Below are 22505 nucleotides of genomic sequence, written 5' to 3'. Positions count from 1 at the left end.
CTCTTTCTGCGTCTCTCTGTCTGTGTCTCTCTGTCTGTCTCTCTCTTTCTGTGTCTCTCTGTCTGTCTGCCTGTCTCTCTCTTTTTGTGTCTCTCTCTGCCTCTCTCTCACGTTCTGTGTCTCTCTGTCTGTCTGTCTCTCTTTCTGTGTCGCTCTATTTTCTCTCTCTTTCTGTACCTCTTGGTCTATCTGTCTTTTTCTGTCTCTCTCTCTCTCTCTCTCTCTGTCTGACTGTCTCTCTGTCTGTCTGCCTGTCTGTCTCTCTCTTTCTGTACCGCTCTGTCTGTCTGTCCGTCTTTCTCTTTCTGTACCTCTCTGTCTGTCTGCCTGTCTGTCTGTCTCTCTTTCTGTATCTCTCTCTTTCCGTCTCTTTCTGTCTGTCTGTCTGTTTCTCTCTCCCTGTCTCTCTCTCTCAGGACGAGGGTGGCGTTTGAAGTGAAGCTGCAGAAGAGCAGTCGGACCACAGACTTCCGCGTCCCTCAGTCCATCTGCACCATGTTTAACGTCATGGTGGACGCCAGAGCCCAGTCTGCCAAACTGTGTGCCATGGAACTCGGCCAGGAGGTAACAAACACACACACACACACACACACACACACACACACACACACAACCTTCCTTACTCCTTTCTTACTTATTTTTTGATTTTCTTTCCTATCTTCATTCTTTCTTTCTTTCCCTCCTTCCCTTTTCCTCTTTGTTTCCATTTAAGTACTCCTTCCTCCTATCTTTTATCTCTATGCACTCCTTCTTTCTTTCCATCTTTCTTATCTTCTTTCCCCCTGCCTTCCTTCCTGCTTTCCTTCTTCATTTCCTTCCTTCCTTCCTTCCTTCTTTATTTATTTCCATCCACCCATCTATCCTTCCTTCCACCCTTCTTTCCTTCTTACCGTTATTCATTCTCTCCCCTTTTCTTTCCCATTTTACTTCCTACTTTCTCCCTCCCTCCGGTCCTTCTTCCTTCCTTTCTTCCTTCCTTCCTCCCTTCTGTCCTTCTTCCTTCCTTATTTGTTTATTTCCACCCATCTTTCCTTCCTTCTTCTTTAATACTTCACTGTCCTCTTCTTTCTTCCTTTTTCCTCTTTTCTTTTTGTTTATGTACTCATTCCTCCTGGTATTTTTCCCTAAATCTGCTCATTTTTTCATGCCTTCCTTATTCTTCCTTCTTTACTCTTTCCTTCTGCTGAGGACTGTTCTCTCCAGTCAGTCTGTTAACACTCATGCACACCCACAGATGCCCATCAGTCATCATTACATCTTATTATCACTCCATTTTTTCATTTTTTAAAAGTACGAGCGGATGGTTTTAATCTTCTGCCAGTTGTGTTTGTAATAAACCCCGCATCATTTATATCGGATGGATTATTTTACTCATGCTTGTGTGCTTTTTGTGAATGTTCTGTATTTAGTCTCTCGTCTTTGGAAACCTTGTAGTTTAATCGAAGTTCTCACATTTCGGTTTTCCTTGACTTCTGCCACGTTCTGCGTTTTCACCATGAAATGTGTCTCCTCTATCTTTCTCCTCTTGTGAAAGTTTGGGTAAGTGTGTCTAACAATTCAATTGAAATCTCACTCCCGGTTCCCAAATGTATAATTAGCGATCGTAGCAGTTTTCCCCGTTCCTCTGACACTCTGACGATTGTTTTGATTCCATTACCATATGTGAGAGCTGCTTCTGAATATACATGTGTTAGAGCTGAGAGCCCTCGCATCGCCGCCACATCTCCAGACAGGTAATAATGATCTGAACTGAATTAATTACCCAGAAGCCCTCTTCACAGCTAGTGAGAAGACAAAGAGATATAGTTTACACGTTTGCCCCGGGGTGGAAAAGCTCCCATCAGCCCATCAGTGTTTAAGAGCAGTGATATCGAGGGGGACGGCATGTTCCTACTTCTCCCATTGTCTCACATGCACTTTGGAGTAGTCAGATTAATAGGAGTCATTCTAATGAATAATAATTTCCTTCGCAGCGACAGTATCACTCTCAAATCGACAACTTCATCGAGGAGACGGTGAAGGAGATGATTACTTTACTGGTGGCAAAGGTACAAAAATAAATCAGTAAACTTCATCTGTTTTACACTATTACTACTTATCACCATAATTCATAATGATAGATAGATAGATAGATAGACAGACAGATGGGCAGATAGATAGATAGACGGACGGACGAATAAATACATGGATGGATGGATTGATAGATAGATAGATAGATAGATAGACAGATACATGGATAGATGGATAGATAGATAGATAGATAGATACATGGATAGATGGATGGATAGATAGATAGATAGATAGATACATGGATAGATGGATAGATAGATAGATAGACAGACAGACAGATAGATAGACAGACAGACAGATAGATAGATAGATGGACAGATAGACAGACAGACAGACAGACAGATAGATAGATAGATAGATGGACAAATAGATGGATGATAGATAGATAGATAGACATACAGACAGATAGATAGATAGATAGACTGAAGGATGGACGAATAGATACATGAATGGATAGATAGATGGATAAATAGATAGATAGATAGATAGATGGACAGATAGACAGACATATAGATAGATGGACGAATAGATGGATGGATAGATAGATAGATAGATAGATAGATAGATGGACAGATAGACAGACAGATAGATAGATGGACGAATAGATGGATGGATAGATAGAGAGATAGATAGATAGATAGATGGACGAATAGATGGACAAATAGATGGATAGATAGATAGATAGACTGACGGACGGACGAATAGATACATGAATGGATAGATAGACGGATAAATAGAGAGATAGACGGATAAATAGATAGATAGACAGATAGATAGATAGATAGACGGATAGATAGATAGATAGATAGACAGACAGACAGACAGATAGATAGATAGATAGATAGATGGACGAATAGATGGATAAATAGATAGATAGACAGACAGACAGATAAATAGATAGATAGATAGATAGAAAGATAGATAGATAGATAGATAGATTCATTATTTATATCGAGAATGATATATTTTATATTTTAAATCCAGATCCATGACTCCTGCGTGTTTCTTGTTTTCTCCTTTCTACAGTTTGTGGTGATTTTGGAGAGCGTTCTGGCCAAACTGTCTCGGTACGATGAGGGCACGCTGTTCTCCTCCTTCCTCTCGTTTACTGTAAGAACAATTCCTGCATTATACACACTATACACATTCAGACATGATGCCATGTTCATGAAATTAATGCACAGGTTGGCTTTTATTTATTTGTTTATTTATTCATTTGCTCCTTCCTTCCTTCCTTCCTTCCATCCATCCTTCCTTTATTTATTTTTTTCTGCACAGGTTAAATCTTTTATTTACTTGTTTTTCAGCTTCCTTTTTCTTATTTACTTTATTTGCGTGCTTGTTTTTATCCATCCATCCATCCATCCATCTATTCCTTCTTTATTTATTTGTTTATTCTGCATTCCTCCATTCATTATTTATTTATTTATTTTTTATTTTGTTCTATTGTTCATTTGCATGTTTAGTAATGCACAGAATGTCCTTTGTTTGTTTTTTCCTTCCTTCCTTAATTGTTCTACTTATTTATTGCTTCCTTCCATGCCGTCTTTCATGAATTAATTTTTGTCCATTATATTTTAGTATCTAACATTTATTCTTTTCTTTACTCGCGTACTGTTTTTTTTAAAACAGTCTACTATAGTACAGGTGAAATTAGAGAAATAACTCTGTGGGGATTTTATTGTAAGCCTGGACACAGGAACTTATCCTGGATCAGCTCAGTTCCTACATATTCATATACATATTTGGGCCTTTAGCGTCAGTCTGGTCATAATGATCCTCTCATTTATCTCTCCATCGCAGGTCAAAGCCGCCTCAAAATACGTGGATGTACCTGTGAGTGAGCTCTTCTCATCCCACCTGAAACCTTTTCAAATTTGGCCATTAACTGTCATCACGTCATTAGTATTATCACTACAGTGTGCGTTAAGCTCATCCTCATTAGTGTTCGTGTTTTCTTTCCTGACTGATTACGGGCTCATTATTATGAGCTGACAGTCTGTTGGCAGCAGCGAGGTCTACAGATGGCTGTCTCTTACCTCCAAATGGCCATTCATATGCATGTGAGGCGAGCGGCGTGGCCGGCTATGTGGTCCTCTCTCTCCCTCTCTCTCACTCGCTCTCTCTCTCTTGCTCTCTGCTAGCAGACAGTGCAATGTGTGTGTTGTGCAACAAAAGCGTGTGTCGTGAGGCTGCCGTGGGGTCCGAATCGTTACATCCTGCATTCAGTATCGCATCACGGCACTTCCTTTAACTGCCAAGATGTTCAGGGTACAAAACAATTCCTGTCGATGCGCTCTCTCTCTTTCTCTCTCTCTCTCTATCTCTCTCGTGCCCTCGGGGCGAAAGAGCTTTGTGTTTCCATGGTAATTGTTTGCTTAATGCATAAAATAAAATTACGTATGAAAAAAAACACACACACACACACACACAGAGTGCTCATTTGCACCCCCGAAAGTATCTGCCGAGGTGTGAAGTAAGTTCAATTTGCAGCTACTGACAATTACCAATTCTGATGACCTTCTGATGCCCGCTGGCAGAACGGAGACATTTCATTTAGCGTGGAGACGAAGCAAACAAAAGAGTTCACCATCTTACATTGTCCTCGTTTCTCTTAACACTTCCAGAGTCATATTTTCTCCGTAATTGCTAATACTACTTTGTTAATTCTTTTCCCTGCAGATCATGACAGCTCATTTAACTGAAGCCAAACATTTGTTTTTATTATTATTATTATTATTAATAATTATTATATTTAATTTATTTATTTATGTCCCTTTCTCTGTTTGTGTGTTTTGTAGAAACCTGGCATGGATGTAGCCGACGCCTACGTGACGTTCGTCCGCCACGCTCAGGACATCTTGCGGGATAAGGTCAATGAGGAGATGTACATAGAAAGATTATTTGATGTAAGTAAATGCTGCTTTAGCTCCTCCTCTGGAAAAAGAAACATCTAAAGAGGAGGAGGTCCTGTAAAGTGTGACACGACAACCAGCTAGGAGGGATAGGTCACGTTTTGAGACCTACATCTTCCTCTTCCTCTCTTCCCCTTGTTCATTAAAACTGCCTTTTCTAAGTGTCTCTTTGCTCTTTGACTGAGTCTGCAGCTTTCTTTTCCCCTCCCTTTTTGCTCTGTGCTTGCTCTTTAACCCTTTTCTCTCTCGTGTGCTGCTCTCTGGGAAAAAAAAAAAAAAAAAAAAAGCTGTTTTTAAGCTAATTTTGCTCTTTGCTCCTTTCTGTGTTCGCCTTTCAGACTCATGATGTGTTTTAGGGAAAATTCAGTCCCCCGACCCCCCCACCCCCACCCGTCACACCGTCCTATAACCCCCCCCCCCCCAAAAAAAAAAAATTGTGCAAGTGCTTATAGTGTTAATTCTTCAATCAGAATATGGATGTGACGTGACCTTGGTGAGTCAGTGTTATAAACGAGATTGAAAGCAAAAGATTTTAAGAAAAGTAGACTATTTTCGACTGGATGTAGTCCGTCGGCCAAAACATGTTCGATGACGTTTGATGACCACGTATCATGATGGCTGACGTTAGCTTCTTTAGCCTTGCACTGGAGCTCTGGAGCGAAATAACTCTCACCGAATCGGAATTTCAAACTGCTGCGTCACAGGGCAGCGTAACACACTCGGAGGAAACAGCTATCAGCCCTCTTCCTCATACACAAGCTCACAGATGCCCACGATCGACTAGTGTCGCCCCGATTGACAGGCGACAGAGAGTGTACGCTATCAATTTTGCTCCCTTGGATCCATGTGGGATGATTTGTAATTTGCAAACATGAACATTTTATTTACGGTTTAATCATAGCATGTAGGGTTTTGACAATTCACCGAAGGGGAAAGGACACGGGATGTAAAACGCGCATTTGTTTGCATTTACTTACTTATCTACTTTATGTTTTTTCGGATAATATGGGGTTGACATTTTAGGGGTTAATTAGGGTGCTCACGGAAGAGGTGGGTCTTTAGCTGTATTTTGAAGATGGTGACAGATTCTGTTGTCCGGATTGAGCTTGGAAGTTCATTCCACCACTGAGGGACAGGTAGTGTGAAGGTTCTGGAAAGAATCTTGAAGAAAATATGGACGAGCTGATTTTTTTAACATCTCAACTACCACAGGCATTAGACTTTTGCCTTACAGTTTTTTGCTTGGTGCGTTTTTGCAGGGAAAAAAAATGTTGCCCATACATTTTTCCAAAGTCGCTCTCCGAGGAAGAACTCTATTTTTGATCAGTCTAACTCGACATCATGAATCAGTTAGTCCATGTGCTATCGTAAAATAGTCAGACTGGATCTAAACGAGGGAAGTAAAAATGAGTTAAGAATTCAGTATCGACAGACAGATTTTTATCATTCATGCTGTTAGCATGGAGCCGTCCCATGTCCGAGTAGCTTCCGGTTACTAGATTTGTAATCCGCATTACTTCCGGCTTTGTCACCGTTTTCCAGTGTTCGCAGTGGTTGTAACGTTACAGAGTATTTACAGACGTGTTGTGAATTTTATTCATGTCTATAAATGACAGAACGTTGGGTTCCAGTGCAAGGCTAAAGGAGCGAATTTCAAACACTAAACACAGCTCGACTAACTAGACTTCGACTAGGTAATGGTGTGATGATTTGTAGCTAAATCATTTAAGATCCATGAACAATGCATGTCAAATCCACAGAACAGTACGTTCTCATCATATCATTCAGAACAAAAAGAAATGACCAGTGAATAAAGAGAAATCTTCAGACAATAGGTCAAGGGTGCTTCCTCATTTTCTGCCCTGGAGTAAATCTCCGGTTAAGGAAGGAGGACACGGTGAGGGACGGAGAAAGAGAAACCCTCCAGACCTGTAGCTTATTGTCTTAAGGGCTTAAGTTAAGAGGTAAACGAGAAGGGAGGGACGGAGGGCGGGAGAACATCGAGAACACTGTCTGAAACGATGACCAGAGCCGTCCTTCTGCTCCTAATCCTTTGTCATGCGTGTGGGACGGTTTGTCGGGTAAAACCGTGTTTACTCAAAACCTACCTTTTCAGTTTAGAGCGCTTTAAAAACAAAATGGCTGCTCTGAGACGTGTTGTGAGGACTGTGATATCGGCGCAAACATATAGATAGAGAAATATGTTAGCTCCGAGGCTAGCTCATTGTGGCTGAGGATACTAACATCAGTTTGAGTCTCTTTGCTGCGTTTGTATTAGGGATGCATCGGTACTATTTATTTTTTCCAGACCACGTACATGTACATCACTAATACTGATACCAAAATGAGTAACTTACTGAGTATTAATCAACCAGGAGCATCACGGAACATATTATTTATCCTTGTATACGTGTCCCTGGTGAGGTTAGCAGGCTCGCGCTTTATATCGTTAGCACGTTTATTTTAAATGAAGTGTATTAGCTAGCTATATTAGCGCCATTGGATGGAGTACCTTGTCCGGGTAATATGACAAAAATCCCATATCACGACACTTTAGACATTTTCTCTGATACACGATGTGTATCATGATCTAAAGGTTTGATTGAAAGGCCGAATATATAAAAAGACTAAAGATGAAAAAACAGATTCTCTTGATTGTTGATACTTTTAAATGCCTTTTAATTTACTTGAATTAACTAAAAAAAAAAAAAACATTAAAACATGCTAGAAAAATAAACAAACAAACAAGCAAACAAATAAATAAATACATTTGACAATTTTATAGATTCAGTTCAAAATCTTAAGATCAAATCAGCTGCTTCCAATCATAGTTTGTAATTATTATTATTATTATTATTATTATTATGTTCAAAAAAGCCTGTGAGATCTAAAAAAAAAAAAGTGTTGTGACATAATTTATCAGGATATTGATATTATATCATCACATCGGCCCACCTTATTGGATAAAAGCTGTTACGTGCACTTTTCCTTACCTAGCATGTGTTTGTTGAGAGCGCTGAACGCTTTGTGGTGAGTTTTATCTTTAAGAAGTTTTATCAGGTTCTGTATTGAAGCCTCATCTGCTCGTTAGTGCGACAACATACACTAGGATCAGTATCACACGATATCAGATGTTGGTATCGGAGCGTTTTGGATTTCTTTGGAGTAAACGAGCACGGCATCAGACTCGTATCTGATAGCGGTATCGTTATCGATGCATCCCTAATTTTGAAGCGTTTTCTTCTTCTCTGTTGAAACCTGTCTGAGATTCGCACGGCCTTCTCCTTCTCTTTGTTCCACTCTGAACAATCTGTGCTGCATCCTAAAAAAAAAGAAGCTGCAAACGTGTTGCTTATGCATTGCAGTGTGTGTCTGCAAAAAAAACAAAAAAAAAAACAGAAAATAAATAACTAGAAAAGAGAAATCACTCCTTATATTCACATCCTTTCTTTGTTTCCCTCTCGCTGTGCCTGTCTCATTGCATTTCCTTTGTTTTGTTTTGTTTTGTTTTTCTCCCCACTCTCTCTCTCTCTCTCTGTCTCTCTCTCTCTCTCTTTCTCTCTCCCTCCACCTGAATCAAAGTGGAACTTATCCTTCCTGTTGAGTTGTTTTTATCACATTATCTCGAGTGGCATGATTCAGAGTCGACTAATCTTCCTGTGTACATCTACTAGCATGACCCGCCTCCTTGGAGAATTCCCCTCATACATGCATTCGCAGACATCCAGCCATCTTCTCCACTCCAGTCCTCCACCCCATTTCATGCCCACACACACACACACCCCGGACCCCCCGGGCCCCCCTCTGAACCCAGATGGGTATGCAGGGCACATGTTTGGCTCCTTTCCCCACCTGCTGAAGTGGCTATGCCAGCAGAGAGTGCAACAAACAGGCCAAGCAATCTAAAACACACACACACACACACACACACACACTCATGTACATGCACATGCACACACATTCAATATGACACAGCCATATCACCACCTTTCTTCTCAATATCTTCATATCATATTCTTTTTTTTTTTTTTTACTTTGATCACATCACAGCATTTAAAAAAAAAAATCTAATCTCTATTTAATCTCTGTCTCAGTTATCACACTTATAACAGAAGTTGAAGGGCAGTTGTCGTTGGGGCAGTAAATGAATGTTTACAGAACAAATGTCTTCCAGACATACCCTGACATTAAATGTATCTATAAACGGATAAAAAGTACAATGTCTTGTTTAATAATCATTTTTTTTTTAAATGCCACATGCTTTTATGTGAAAATAATACATTTCAGGTTGTACCAGTAACTCCGCTTGACATCAGGCCGCATCACACCACACCACACTGTCGTGGAGTATTTCCCTATAACAGCGCATTCTTAAGTGTTTTATTCCTTACACGGTATGTCGTTAAACGTCCTCGTTGGTACAGATTGTTCTTACGCATCAACGTGTAACCGTTCTAATTTCTGCCTAGAGCTCATGATAACCTTGATAACAAACCAATTCCAGAATATAATTCCGTGGGGGTGATCTTGTTGTTATTTCCCCTCATCCATCACATTTACGTTTTCTCTGAACCATTTCGTTTCTTCAGATCGCCCTGGACACTACAGTTTGATTGGCCCTTTCATTCTTAGCTTCCTTTCTGTTTTTTTGTTGTTGTTGTTGTTGTTTTTTTGTTTTGTTTTTTTTAAATTCCCTGCTAATGTTCCTTGTGGGAAGGTCTGATCTAACTGGATGTTAAGATCAGACTGGAAGCCGTACTCGAGCAGGCATGGAGTGTGTTCGGCGGAGGTTAATTGGGGTCAAGAATGAGGATTTCTCAGCAGCACACAACACAATAAGATTACACTCAGTGCCGTCCTTTTTGCCATTTTATAATAGTATTTTGTTAGAAATGGCCATATGGGCATGTGTGCCAAAGACACCAACAGTTACAGAGCACGGTTTAAGGATCATTAATGTTTCGGCTACTGACATCTAAATGTGTTGATTAGACAAAGAGAAATGTGGAACATCAAGTAAGGACTTGTAAACACTTTAAAACAGGATGTGCTGTTATAAGAAAACTATCAGCGACATGGCGGTGTGACGCTGTTACCCAATCTGAATTATTTGTCATTTATTCGTTATAACTAATATACTACAATGACTTGTTATGCAACAGTAATTCTTCAATGACAATTTTTTTCCATTTATAGTTACATTTAATGTTGTGGAACATCCCTGAAACATGTTATCGCTACTGTTTTTTTTTTATAAAAAAAAGACAAAAAAAAATTTGTTTAAAAAATAAAGTAAACGAAAACATACTGACCGTTACAAAGCACTGACGCTGGAGACTCCTTCCAGAAAACTTTACTGCTGCAACAATTACGCATTTATCATTGCTAAATGACAACACAGATATTTTAATTGAATATTATTGGCTTCAGATTATGCCGAGCGTCCGCCATACGGTACAAGTCCATATGAATGAGTCGTTCCTATAGAAATGATGACCTCTCCGAAAGATCTGGAACTTCTGTCAGAGCTGCTGTTATAGAAAATGAATCGACGCCTTTCTAATCGATCAGAATGGGGACTCCGACAGCGCTGTGGTATGAATGTTAGATACAGATGGTCTTTGGTCTGTTTTAATTGGATACGCCGCAGAACGCGCTCCATATCATGTAACATCACGTAATAAAAACGTGTGAGGAGTATTTGTCATCAAGGAAAGAAGGATTTCGTTTCATCACTGGCTTTAAGAAAGGCATGTTACAGCCACAGTGTTAGTCCAACATGATGATGAAGATACAATATGGAGTGAAATATTTAAAACTTTAACTTGCTGGAATACCAGCATGCAGTTATTTCCTGAAGCTCATCGCTAGGACCATATCCGACTCCTGAACTTCATGCTGAAGCTACAGTTAGTCAGGGACAACCCGATAGACAGAGGACGTAAAGGGAGGGGTGAGGGAACTCATTTATTTTGCCCTCTGTCATTCGGGCTAGTCCTTTAAAGAGTGGCTGAAGAAAGTGGGATTAACATGAGCGCTCATCTGTCTGATTCAGGCTGAGCTTGAAGATCATTGATTAAAAAAATCCCAGTTTATGTGGATGTGTGTGTATATATATAATATATGCGTGTGTGTGTGTTAGAACCCTTGAGCTCAGCTCAGCGACTCAGGCATCCACAGATATGCCATCGGATTACACGGGTCAATTATACCCTTAATCTGCCTTTCTAGGGGGTGGGATTACGGCCGGCTGGCATTGATTGATTCAGCGTATTTCTGATGACCTTGGTAGAGGCTGAGTCTTTAGCGCTACTGCTTGTTGTCGGGTTCTGTTGTCCAGCTAGACCATTTCACTGTCTGCTACCACTTTGCAGTCATGCTCATGACCTGCTGACCCGAGTGAATGGTTTAATCAACTCGCTGTCCAGAGAGAACCACCTGACCACTCGTTCAAGAGGTCACAATCTCTGGAGTCGTTGAAGCTGAAGTTAAGATTACTACTTTATTCAGCATTCAAGGGTATAGAATTTTCCTACAGTTATACAGGACATCATATTGTGCCTTAAAAATGAAAACTATTCAGACCTTTGACGCCGTTACAGTAATCTCGTCATAAAGATGCCCGCGTCGTGTTTTTCGCCTCAGACTGGTATTAATGAAGAAGCGTTGCAAAAAGTAAACAGGACATTAGTGGGCGGAAATATATACTTTAAAAAAAAAAAATACTAAAAGAGGTGGAGAACCAACAGGTACCTCTATGGTTATCGTTCCAAACATGTTAAAAGGTTTTCCTTCGTTCAGAAAGGAGGCAGTGGCGCTGTTGTAAGCTGCTTAGGTTTCCAATAATTACAGGAACTGCGATTCTTTTCTCTTTTTTTTTCCCCTCCAGCTCTCAGCATGTCGAGTGTAGACCTGGTGGGTTAATGCTACAGTGCAAATAGGCACTAATTTTGAATGACAAGAAAATATATATTTATAGTGTGAGATTGCATTGGGGTCATTCTGGTTTTCTAAACAGGAAATTTAGCCAACCACTTTGTTCTCCCTCTCTCAGTCTTTCTCCATCTCTCTCTCTCTCTCTCTCTCTCTCTCTCTCTCCATGATGTAAACCAAAGTATGGTGGTATTTGTTTGATTAACTCGTCTGACAGGAGTGACAGCTGCTAGCGGGTGCGCGTATACGAGAGTCTCAGCGCGGGTCCGCCTTTGTACATCTGTCAGCACGGAGGCAGGGGGAATCGGAGGGAGAAAAGAGACAAATTGGTCCCAAAAGGCAGGCCATTCACCTTCAGCTCACCCCCTCCGCCCCCCGCCCTCCCTCGGCTCATTCAGGTGCTCTGCGGGATTCTCAAGTGCTCGCTGGCTTATTCCATTTTGCCCCCCTTCTCCCTTCGCCCCTCCCGACCCCATTCAAGGCCGAGCCCCAGAAGTGTTGAGCTCCTCATTCGGCTGCGTCTCAATCCGCCTCTAAGCGTTCCTTTGTGAGCACTTTGCTCACGGCTCCTTACTCACAACCCCCACTCCTTCTTTCCTTCTTTCTTTCCAGCCTTTTTTTTTTCTCCCTCGCTCCTCTTTTTCGCTCATTGTGTGTTTACTCAATGACACGGACATGGGCTATAATTCCCAGCGTTTAGTTCATCCCAACAAGGTCGTTCTCTCTGTCTGAGCATGTTTTGGTGAAGAGAGCTCTGTTTGCATACTGTTATCCATTTAGTGAACAGGCTCTTATGCATAAGAACAGAGTCCACTGGAGGTCCAATAGTAGAGGGGCTTTTTTTTCCTTCTTCTTTTCCCATCCAGAGCTGTAGATCAACAAGCTAAAAAAACTGTAGTGACACATTTTATTGAGAAAAAAAAAAAGAAGAAGAATAGCGCTCCATTTGAAATGCTTGTTAAAATATCAAAAGGGTTTATGAATTAAACTGTTTGTCCTGGGTGTTTTTCCTAAGCCCGTCTGTGTGCCGGAAAGATTAAGCGGCCCTTTACAGACGTAGCGCTAGCCTGAGCAGAAACATTGGAGGCTTGTTGCACTTAAGGCTCCAACGAGGCATGCAAACCTCCACTTTGTACGCGCCGCTCAATCAAAAGCAGTTTGAACCTCACATGCTTGCTGAGCCTACAACTTTTCTTCAATCCCGCCATTCAGGGGGACCTCTTTCTGCGAAGAGAAAAAGAGAGAAGGAGGGATGGAGAACGAGAAAAGGGGGGAAAAAACGAGGAAAGAAGAGAGGCTGAATTTGAGTGCTAACACAATGGCGCAATAGAGGAACATGTCTGGGGTCGTGTGTTTCCTGTGAAAAGTTTTCCTCTGGGTCATGATGTCCCACTGTGCTGAGAGAGAGAGACGTGAGCTCGTCGGTGTGAGTTACCATGGTAATTGAGTTCCCTCGTCAATGGACCTCCTCTCAGGGGCCAGAAAGCACACAATAATAGGCCAACAACGGCTGTGAACAGCGAGCAGGTAGGATTAGCCCGTCCCTTTGTCCTAAAAGCATAATGTCTTGTAGTCAGTTTTAAAGAGTCCTCTGCACCGGGGGCCGGGTTTAGCTCCAAGCCTGAGCTCAGTAAGAAAAAGAAAGATGGTGGAAAAGAAAAGCAGACAGACATGAGCTTCGCTCCTTAGTCCTCTAGGTTTTGTGCAATTTTTTTTTGAGGCAAGGAGCTTTGAGTTACAAAGACAAGGAATTCTGAGTCAGTCTTTCTCAAGCTTTCCAGCAACTTGTCATTTCACATTAGCATCAACACTAGCGGCAATCTTCATTCCATCCCTCTCGCTAATTGCAGACACAGCTGGGTCCCAGCGGGAGAGCTTCTCGAGCGGCGTTGGCCGTAGAGAGCAGGCCTCACTCAGACACACGCTCTAAACTCATACTCGCACATACACACACTAACTCATTCAAACGCACGCATTACCACCAGTAAGGGCAGAAAGAGGCAGAGTCACAGGTTGCTTGTAATCCCCCTGTACCCCCCACTGAGTCTCCACCTCCTCCACCCTACAAAATTCCTGCTTTTACTACAAAAGAGAGATTTTTTTTTAGGAAGCACAAAGAAAGGCCTGATCCGGATCCTCAATGACTCCCACTGCCTAGATTCAGGTGTGCTTAGGATTAGTAAAAGTAGCATACGTGCGTGTGTGTGTGTGTGTGTGTGTGTGTGTGTGTGTGTGTGTGTATTGGATGGGTGTGGAGGGGCGTGCAGCCTTGCACTGAATTCTGTTTGTTGCCCCCTGCTAGGCACCACGGCTTCCTGTAACATGTCAGAGATTGGAGTGTGAACGCAGGCTCGCTCGAAAACTGGGTGTTTTTCTGGTGTGTGTATGTGTGGTGTTGCAGGGGGCAGGAGGTCGCACAACCATTCAGCACTCCCTCCTAGAGGTGTGGGGGGCCTGCAGATGTTCATGTGTGTGCACGTTTCGGTAATGCCTAACACACACACACATAAATCCTAATATCAGATGGAACTCATTAGATGATCACAGTTTTTTTTTTTTCCATATCCGTTTCATTACGTATTCAGAGGCATGATACTCTTGTTTCGATTGGCAGACGCTGCCAGCTTCCTGCTGCTTCATATCCAAAAAGTGGCGCGGTACATAATGCCCTCTGAGAGAGACTTCTGTTCCTTTCGTCATAGCAGAACAGAGTGCCACAACCAGCACTGTTCATTTTGCAAGCCAGACCAGGCCTGTTTTTATATTTGCATCCCTCTGTGTAGATCTTTTTGTTTTGTTTTAATTTAAAGCCATTTATGTCTGATTTGAACTTCAGAATTATGCCTATGATGTACCTCTATGATATTAACAATGATTGTTTTTTTTGTTTTGTTTTTGTATAAGACACTCTCACATTTGGTGCTTGGGCGTTGCTTTGTCATGTCATTTGCCTTTTTTGTCGAGCTAATGTTGCCAGTGTATCCAAGGAGAAGGTATCCAAGAATAGGGTAGAATAGGTAAAGGCCACGAGAGATGAAAGGGGAAGACAGAGTGTGTGATGGAGGCAGAGGGAAATGGAGAGAGGGAGATAAAACGAGAGAGAAAGAGAGAGAGTATGTGTGAGTTGTGAAGTTGTCCAGGCCTGGCCTCTCTGTGGGGTTCTATCACGGACCGGCTGCCCGAGCGTTCACAGGCACACAGCACTCCCAGATTAACATAGAGCCCTGACTCCCACACACACACACACACACACAGACACACACACCACAACGAAGACACCACAGAGCCCCCCCAGACACACCACCAAACCTCCTTCAGATCCTCAACCTCTTCATGTCACCACTTCTTGTATAATATCACCATCCCTGAAAGCTATGGAGCCAAACATAGAAGAGGTTAATTTCTTGACTAAAAACATGAACATGATGAGATCGTACCTGTAAAGCATTTTCCACGGTTCTACTAAAAGTGCTAAGGGTTTCTAGTTCTGGTTTAATTTCCACCAACTTAAGAGATGGCCAGAATGGTCACAGTGATGAAAATAATTTCACTGAATCATGCAAGAAGTTCTTCCATTGAATGGTTATTTGGTTAACCAGTGGAAGTGTTTTAAATTTCATCAAATGTTATTTACAATAAATGACAAACTTGGGTCAACTGGTCCACGGTGACAAAATGAATTCAACATAACTCCTTTATTGACATACCAAGAACTCCATGCAGTCGAAACCTGAGGACCAAAAAATGAATAAAGGTCATTCTTGACAGTTTGTGCAATTCTTTTAGAAAATACTATGACGAATAGGTTGTTTAATAAACATAATATTACTTTTAGTTGTCAGACTACCCTGTTTTGTTGGTGCTGTTTGGCATTCTGATCCTGCTAGCCTACACCTCAAAGTACCATTAGGTTACACTGGTCAAACGTACAGAGATACCACAGATTATCGACTGAAACTTTGCTACTGAACCTGTGGCCAATGTAGAAAGTACAGTTCCAGTTTAATGTTGCCATGATTTCTGGATGATTTCATTTGCACAGCGAAAAAGGTCCATTGGTGACTGGATGAATGCTATGAGGCAACCCTGGAAACAGTGGTCCCCGTCAACCCTGACCCTGGGCATCTACCTGCCTCTAGAGATCAGTACTATGAGCCCTAATTCAACACATCGGATTAAAATGATTAGTCATAGATCTGTTGCATTTGGCTTGGAAATGAACTCCTACAGATAGAGCTTGTACGAAAAAGGTCAATGACGTCCTGTATATCCTCCCCTATGCTTGTACCCCAAACTGTGCATTTTTTTTTTTAGATTTGTCCCCCCCCCCCCCCCCCCAAAAAAAAAACACAGCTCAGTTTGCTCTTTGTACCCTTACTGTTAGGACTCCTATCAACAGCTCGGCTCAATCACAACCAATCAATTAGATTCCAGCCCAGATCCTCCCCACGGTCTAACATCTGCAACCCAAAAGCCAAGAGCACCGGCTGTTTAATAGTTGCCTTGAGTTCAGTAAGTTGCAGGGATATGATGAGCAGATAGTGGGAGAGATAGTTGGGTAAAGTAAGGACAGTGTGCCTGCCTCTCCTCTGGTGAAACAAGAGTGATGAGTGTATGCTAACAGAGGCTGATGGCAGACTGAGCATCTCTCACGGTCTGTGACCACGAGCAGCAAAAACAGATTGTGGGCTTGGTGTCAATTAGTAATTTCCTCAAAGGAAAAGTTCTTCTCTGCCTGAAGCTTTGCTCCACAAATGTTTAAGAATCAGCTGACGCTTCAGTCAAGGGTTGTCTAGGTCACCTAAGGCTTTGGTCCAGAGTAAGTTTGCTGATGCTTTGGTATAGGGTTGTTTCCGAGATGACTAAAGCTTTTTTCCAGAGTAGTTTAAGAGTCACTTGAAGCTTTGGACCACAGTTGTTTAGGTCACATGAAGAACTCAATTAAATACAGACAAAATGCACCTGAATCTTTACCACAGGACCGATTAAGAGTCATTTGGAGCTTTGGTCCAGGAGTGTTTATGTCACTTAAAACTTGGTCCAGGATGCTTTAAAATTTGACTAAAGCTTTGGTTCAGAATTCTTTAAGAGCCGATTAAATCTTTGGTCCAGGGTTGTTTAAGAGTCGAGTCAAGCTTTGATCCAGGGTTAACTCAGAGTCAACTAAAGATTCAGTCGAGTATAGTTTAAGAGATGACTGAAGCTTTGGTCTAGAGTGGTTTAAGAGTTGACTAAAGATTTGGTCCAGGATGGTTTAAAAGGTGACTAAAGCTTTGGTTCAGAATTCTTTAAGAGCCGATTAAATCTTTGGTCCAGGATGGTTTAAAAGTCAACTAAAGACTTGGTCCAGGGTTGTTAAATTCACTAACGCATAAAGGTTGCATAAGAGTCAACTGAAGCTTTGGTCTATGGCTTCTGCTCAATTGGGTGCTTATGCACTTCTTTAAACCAGACAATATTAGCGAATGATTCACGTTGATCCATTGAGCCAGTTGACTGGAAATGTAAGATTGTCCCAAATGGCAGTATTTATGTTCAGAAATGTATAAAAAAAAATAAATAAACGTAAACCATCCAGTCCCTATCTTCTTACCTACTTAAACTGCTTGTCTTGTTCAGATATGTGGCAGTGTGTACCTGTGTTTGTGTGTCTTGTTGGAAAAAACTGCATTTCTGTTTCAGCAATGGTACACTAGCACGATGAACCTACTGGGTACCTGGTTAACAGATCGCATGGACCTGCAGCTTCACCTGTACCAGCTGAAAATCCTCATTCGAATTGTAAAGGTAACCTCAATTTTACAATTTATCTTCAAAAAAAAAAAAAAGATGAACCAAACAGTGTTTGGAAAATATGAAGGAACTTGGTGTAGGCAAAGAAGTTATTAAAACATTTACTGTATATCACAATATACATTCATTTTACCCCATAAACTCCCAGTTTAACCTCAAACTCCCAGTTTAACCCCATAAACTCCCAGTTTAACCCCAAACTCCCAGTTTAACCCCATAAACACAGTTTAACCCCATAAACTCCCAGTTTAACCTCATAACCGCCCAGCTTAACCCCATAAACGCCCAGTTTAACCTCAAACTCCCAGTTTAACCCCATAAACTCCCAGTTTAACCTCATAAACTCCCAGTTTAACCTCATAAACTCCCAGTCTGTCTATTAGTTTTCACTTTATTTGCAGAGTACTCTTTATTATATAATCATAGCAGATTATTATTTATTATTATTATAGTATTATAGTAACTGATAACATGCTGGTAACCTTAACAGGCTAGCAAATTAATCAATTAGTCTTACAAATTTCTATTACAAATAATACATATTAAAGTATAATTATTTATTAAAGTAAGCTAAATAACATAGTAGACACAGTGTTCCCATATCCCCATCCATTTTGATCTATTTACATATGAGATTGATTGATTGATTGATTTTTAAAGGTGGCTGATATAGGATTTCAGACTGGTAAATGGGCTAGACTCGGTCTGCTAAATCTTGCAGTGTGATCTCCGGGTAGCAGCAGGAGCAGGACCTTGTAGTATGGCATCACAGGTTTATTTCTATCCTGTGAGGCCACCAGTCAGGCTTCACTTCCTCTGCTACATAAACCTAAAGAACATCCACAACTACACAGTGTTCAGACAAACAGGACTGCTTGTTCCCTAAAAAAAAAAAAAAAAAACAGATTAATGCTGGTCTCAGGCTAAAATTTATGTAGAGAATCTCACTGTATAAGTAACATGTGCAGCCCACTAAGATTAAGTTTAAATGCAGTGTAGATTTAATTGTTTACGGCTGGTTTCTTGGACTATGTATTCCAACTATGCTGTTCATGTAGAAAAGGGTGTAAAGCAATACAGCACAAGTATACTTAACCTCTTCTACAGAGTATTTGTACTTGATTCATTACATTATTGGTCATTTTGGAACTTTTACTCCAATCAGAGATTAGACCTAGTTTTTAGTTTCAGGGAATTCACTATATATTGTTCGTATTTATGTATAGTCTGAGTGAACTGCAAGAAGAAGCACTAATCCTTTAAATTTTAATTGAATGTTTAGGGAGAATTCAGTATATTTGTTTAAGACAATTGATACAAGTTTATACAGATACATATTCACAAACATAAATCTTATGTTCTATTTAATAAATAATAATAGAGGTTGCATTAATAGATGTTCCAGATCATTTCTTTTGATTAAACAGCAACAGAATATACATTTTGTTTAAAGTTGCTCAAGGTTTCTTGTCTTGATCTTAATTATTAACAATATAAATGATATAATTTAAGGAGGTGGGGGTTGAACGAGAATCCTTCTGAATGGAGGAAATGTGCTGGTAACTAAAATCATTTTTTTGTTTCATATCAGCAAACATTACATTTGAACATTTATTTAAGAATTAAAAACAAAAAATGTGCGCTTATCTAGTTAGTACTGTAGTTTAGAGCTGTAGTTATAGTACTTATAGTTCTAGGATGGTATCAATCTGATACCCAGTATCAGTTCTGGGCTAATACCAGTGGAAAAAAAAAATGGTGGATCAGATATTAGAGTAATCGGATATCAGATCTTGTAACAAATGGCAAAGAATTGAATTGGGAAAAAATATATATTTCTGGAACTAGAAATTATTACAAATAAAGAGACTTAACTGTTTTTTCTTGTGTTAGGATTGATATTATATTTATGTTATTATAATTACAATCTAAGTGATTTTGCTTAGGTAGTATTTAAAGAAAACAACATTGGATGGGTATCGGTATCGGTATCGGCTAATGCTCAAGGTTTCAGGATCATTATTGGGGGGGATAAAAGTAGTTTTGTGCCACATCTAGTTACAGTTTAGTACTAGTGCTTTATTTCTTTGACTAAAAAACCCGGACATTTCCTTTTAATTTTTTTTTTTTTTTAACTAAAAGCAGAACAGTATTAAAATTACTTTTCAAACATGGAACATGAAATAATATAGACGGAAAATCCAGAAATCCTTTTTTTCATATTATGGACTAAGATATGGAACAAATAATATTAAAGTGATTCAATGACACTCCTTCCTTCTCTTGGTTTATTACTATGGAGTTTAGTACTAGTACTTAAAGTACCAAAATTAAAAAACCCAAATTGCCAGCAATAAACTGTTATTTCTACACTGACCAACTCTCTGTGGACCTTTTCAGAAAAAATACCGCGATTTCCGTCTACAAGGCGTCCTAGACTCCACTCTGAACAGCAAGATGTACGAAACGGTGAAGAACAGGCTGATGCTGGAAGAGGCCACGGCGTCTGTGAGGGATGGAGGGATGCAAGGCATCTCCATGAAGGACAGCGATGAAGAAGACAATTAGGCGCCACGTGGAGCGACCATGTTTGGTGTAGTCTGCCGAAGCGATGCATGTACTCCGTTCGTCATGCTTCCTTAATAATTTTTAATTTCGAGTCTAACGACCGATAACGGGGGCCAATGTTAATTACTGATATGAGATGAGAAAAACAAAAAATATATATATTTAATGTTTGTCAGAAGATTGTTGTAACAAACGGGGGGTTTGGGGGGGGGGGTGTTGGTGGTGGTATGATGAATCAAAATCTGTGTTTTACAAGTAATAATGTCCAAAATGCGTTCCTAAATGTTTCGAAGCAATATGGCGTACTACTTGTAAGCGATGTTTTGCGTCAGATGGTTAGGAATGTATGCCCTGTTGTGTCCCTGTTTAATGCAAACGTGTACGGCGCTTCTTATGTGTACTGTAAATATATGAATGGTACATAATTGTGCATAGTCTCCGTTGGAGGTTTTTTTTTTTCCGACTGTATGCCAAACGAATTGATTATGTTGTATCGAACTGGTTTGAGGTGTTTAAAGGTAGTGTTTACACAATAAATGAATAGTCAATCAATAATCACAGTATCTCTGGTACCACAAGCCATCTGGAACGGCCATCTTTTTTTTTTTTTTAAATGAGTTAGTAGATATTTTAGAAATGCAATATTCTGAAATAATTATGATATACTTTGACTAATATGGACAATATATTTATGTTTTTATGTCATTTTGTGATTTATAAATATGCTTTTTACATATTTTATCTATTAGCCAGTACATAATCTAAAGCCTCACTTTTCATACCATTCCTGCAAATGATTTTTTTTCTATCTTGCTCTCGACATTGTTGCTTTTCATCATATCTGATGCTGTGTATTGCCCTTGGTGCATCCATGTTATGTAAAAAAGAAAAAAAATCATATAAAAACATCCAAAGAGCTCTGAATTTTGTGGAATGACAGATTCATCCTAGTTTTGCCTCATGTATGTCCAAAAAGAAAAAAAGAACCGTACAGTAGCTAAATTAAAATGTTCATGCACAGAATCGGGTCTTATTATTATTATTATTATTATTATTATTATATATATTTTTTAAATAAGCCTCTATATATGTTACTTGTTGAAAAGCAAACAGAAGGAGATTCGAGTCAGCTTGGATAGAAATTTGAAAGAGCCTTATTGTAAAATTACAAAGTAAGAACATGTCTACTCAACACCTTCATCCTTAAGAAAGTCTGAAGTTGGGACAGCGGGATTAAATCCGAGCTCGATTGGAAGAATGGCTAAGGACGATACACCCTCCACTCCACTCGCAGATCACCTCACACAGATTAAAATCATTCTCCTAGCATTTCAGAAACAAATCCGTCAGTCCTGAAGATGAAGGAACAAAGGGGTGGTGGGATTAGACTGAGCAGTGCCCTATAAACGCAAGGAGGATGGGATGACTTCATTAATTCCTACAGAGGTCAAAAACAAATCCTTCGGGTAAGGGAAGAGGGCTAGGAAAACAAAAATAACAAAAATATGACATGCAAATACAGAACACAAGAACAATATCTCAACAATGTCTAAATATTTGGGTGTCAATCAAACTGGCGCAAAGAAGCTTAAAAAGGTGCCATTTGTGTTTCATATAAATAAATTGCAACTCAATAAAACCTAATCTAAATATACAGCCCCACTATAACTATACTTTACTTTGACATATAATCATGGAATCCTTCAAAAATGTTATTTTTCCATTAAAATGTGAATCTCAACCCTGTTACCTAAACAAATTCACCTCTGTGAAATATCTGGAATATTCCATCAGACATGTTCAACATGATGTCACTTCATCTGAAATTCCTGAAGATGATGAGAAGAACAAAAGTGCGTTCTCCATATTTCGCCTTTTTTTTCCGACTACAGTGTCCTCCACTAATATTGGCACCCTTGGTAAATGTGAGCAAAAAAGGCTGAGAAAAATTGTCTTTATTGATAACCTTTTGATCTTTTGTTTAAAAAATTCACAGAAATACTCTGCGATTATGGATATCAAACAATTGCAAATAAAACACAGGATTATCTAAAAAATATCTTTGTTAGATATGTGTGTGCAACAGTTATTGGCACCCCTATGAATTCATATGAGAAAAATATATTTGAAGTATATTCCCATTGATATTTTAAATTTTTTAGTACACCTGGGTGACTAGGAATAGGAAATTGTTCAACCATGACTTCCTGTTTCACAGGGGTATAA

The 22505-nt window shown here is 39.9% G+C and overlaps 2 protein-coding genes across 4 annotated transcripts in view; one reads left to right on the top strand and one right to left on the bottom strand.

Annotated features, from left to right (window-relative positions):
* Positions 1-21203, top strand: part of cadpsa (Ca2+-dependent activator protein for secretion a) — a 129960-nt gene extending 108757 nt beyond the window's left edge. For both annotated transcript variants that reach the window (XM_053653134.1, XM_053653133.1), the window contains 7 exons: positions 417-564; positions 1974-2048; positions 3097-3180; positions 3874-3906; positions 4872-4979; positions 17601-17705; positions 20112-21203. In XM_053653134.1, the coding sequence (XP_053509109.1) occupies positions 417-564; positions 1974-2048; positions 3097-3180; positions 3874-3906; positions 4872-4979; positions 17601-17705; positions 20112-20279 (721 nt within the window). In that variant the 3' untranslated portion in view covers positions 20280-21203. The remainder of the gene's footprint in view (positions 1-416; positions 565-1973; positions 2049-3096; positions 3181-3873; positions 3907-4871; positions 4980-17600; positions 17706-20111) is intronic.
* c21h3orf14 (chromosome 21 C3orf14 homolog) overlaps positions 17699-22505 on the bottom strand; it is a 36246-nt gene continuing 31439 nt past the window's right edge. The window contains exon 6 of one of the 2 annotated variants that reach the window (XM_053653128.1): positions 17699-18593. The gene's annotated coding sequence lies outside the window, so the exon portion shown is untranslated. Of the gene's footprint in view, positions 18594-21285; positions 21632-22505 lie in introns of those variants that run through there. The other variant, XM_053653129.1, reaches the window with a different exon arrangement.

The sequence above is a fragment of the Ictalurus furcatus genome, chromosome 21 (genome assembly GCF_023375685.1).
Source record: "Ictalurus furcatus strain D&B chromosome 21, Billie_1.0, whole genome shotgun sequence".
Taxonomy (NCBI): domain Eukaryota; kingdom Metazoa; phylum Chordata; class Actinopteri; order Siluriformes; family Ictaluridae; genus Ictalurus; species Ictalurus furcatus.
Note: the sequence above shows the minus strand (reverse complement) of the source record. Positions and strands in the feature narration are given on the sequence as shown.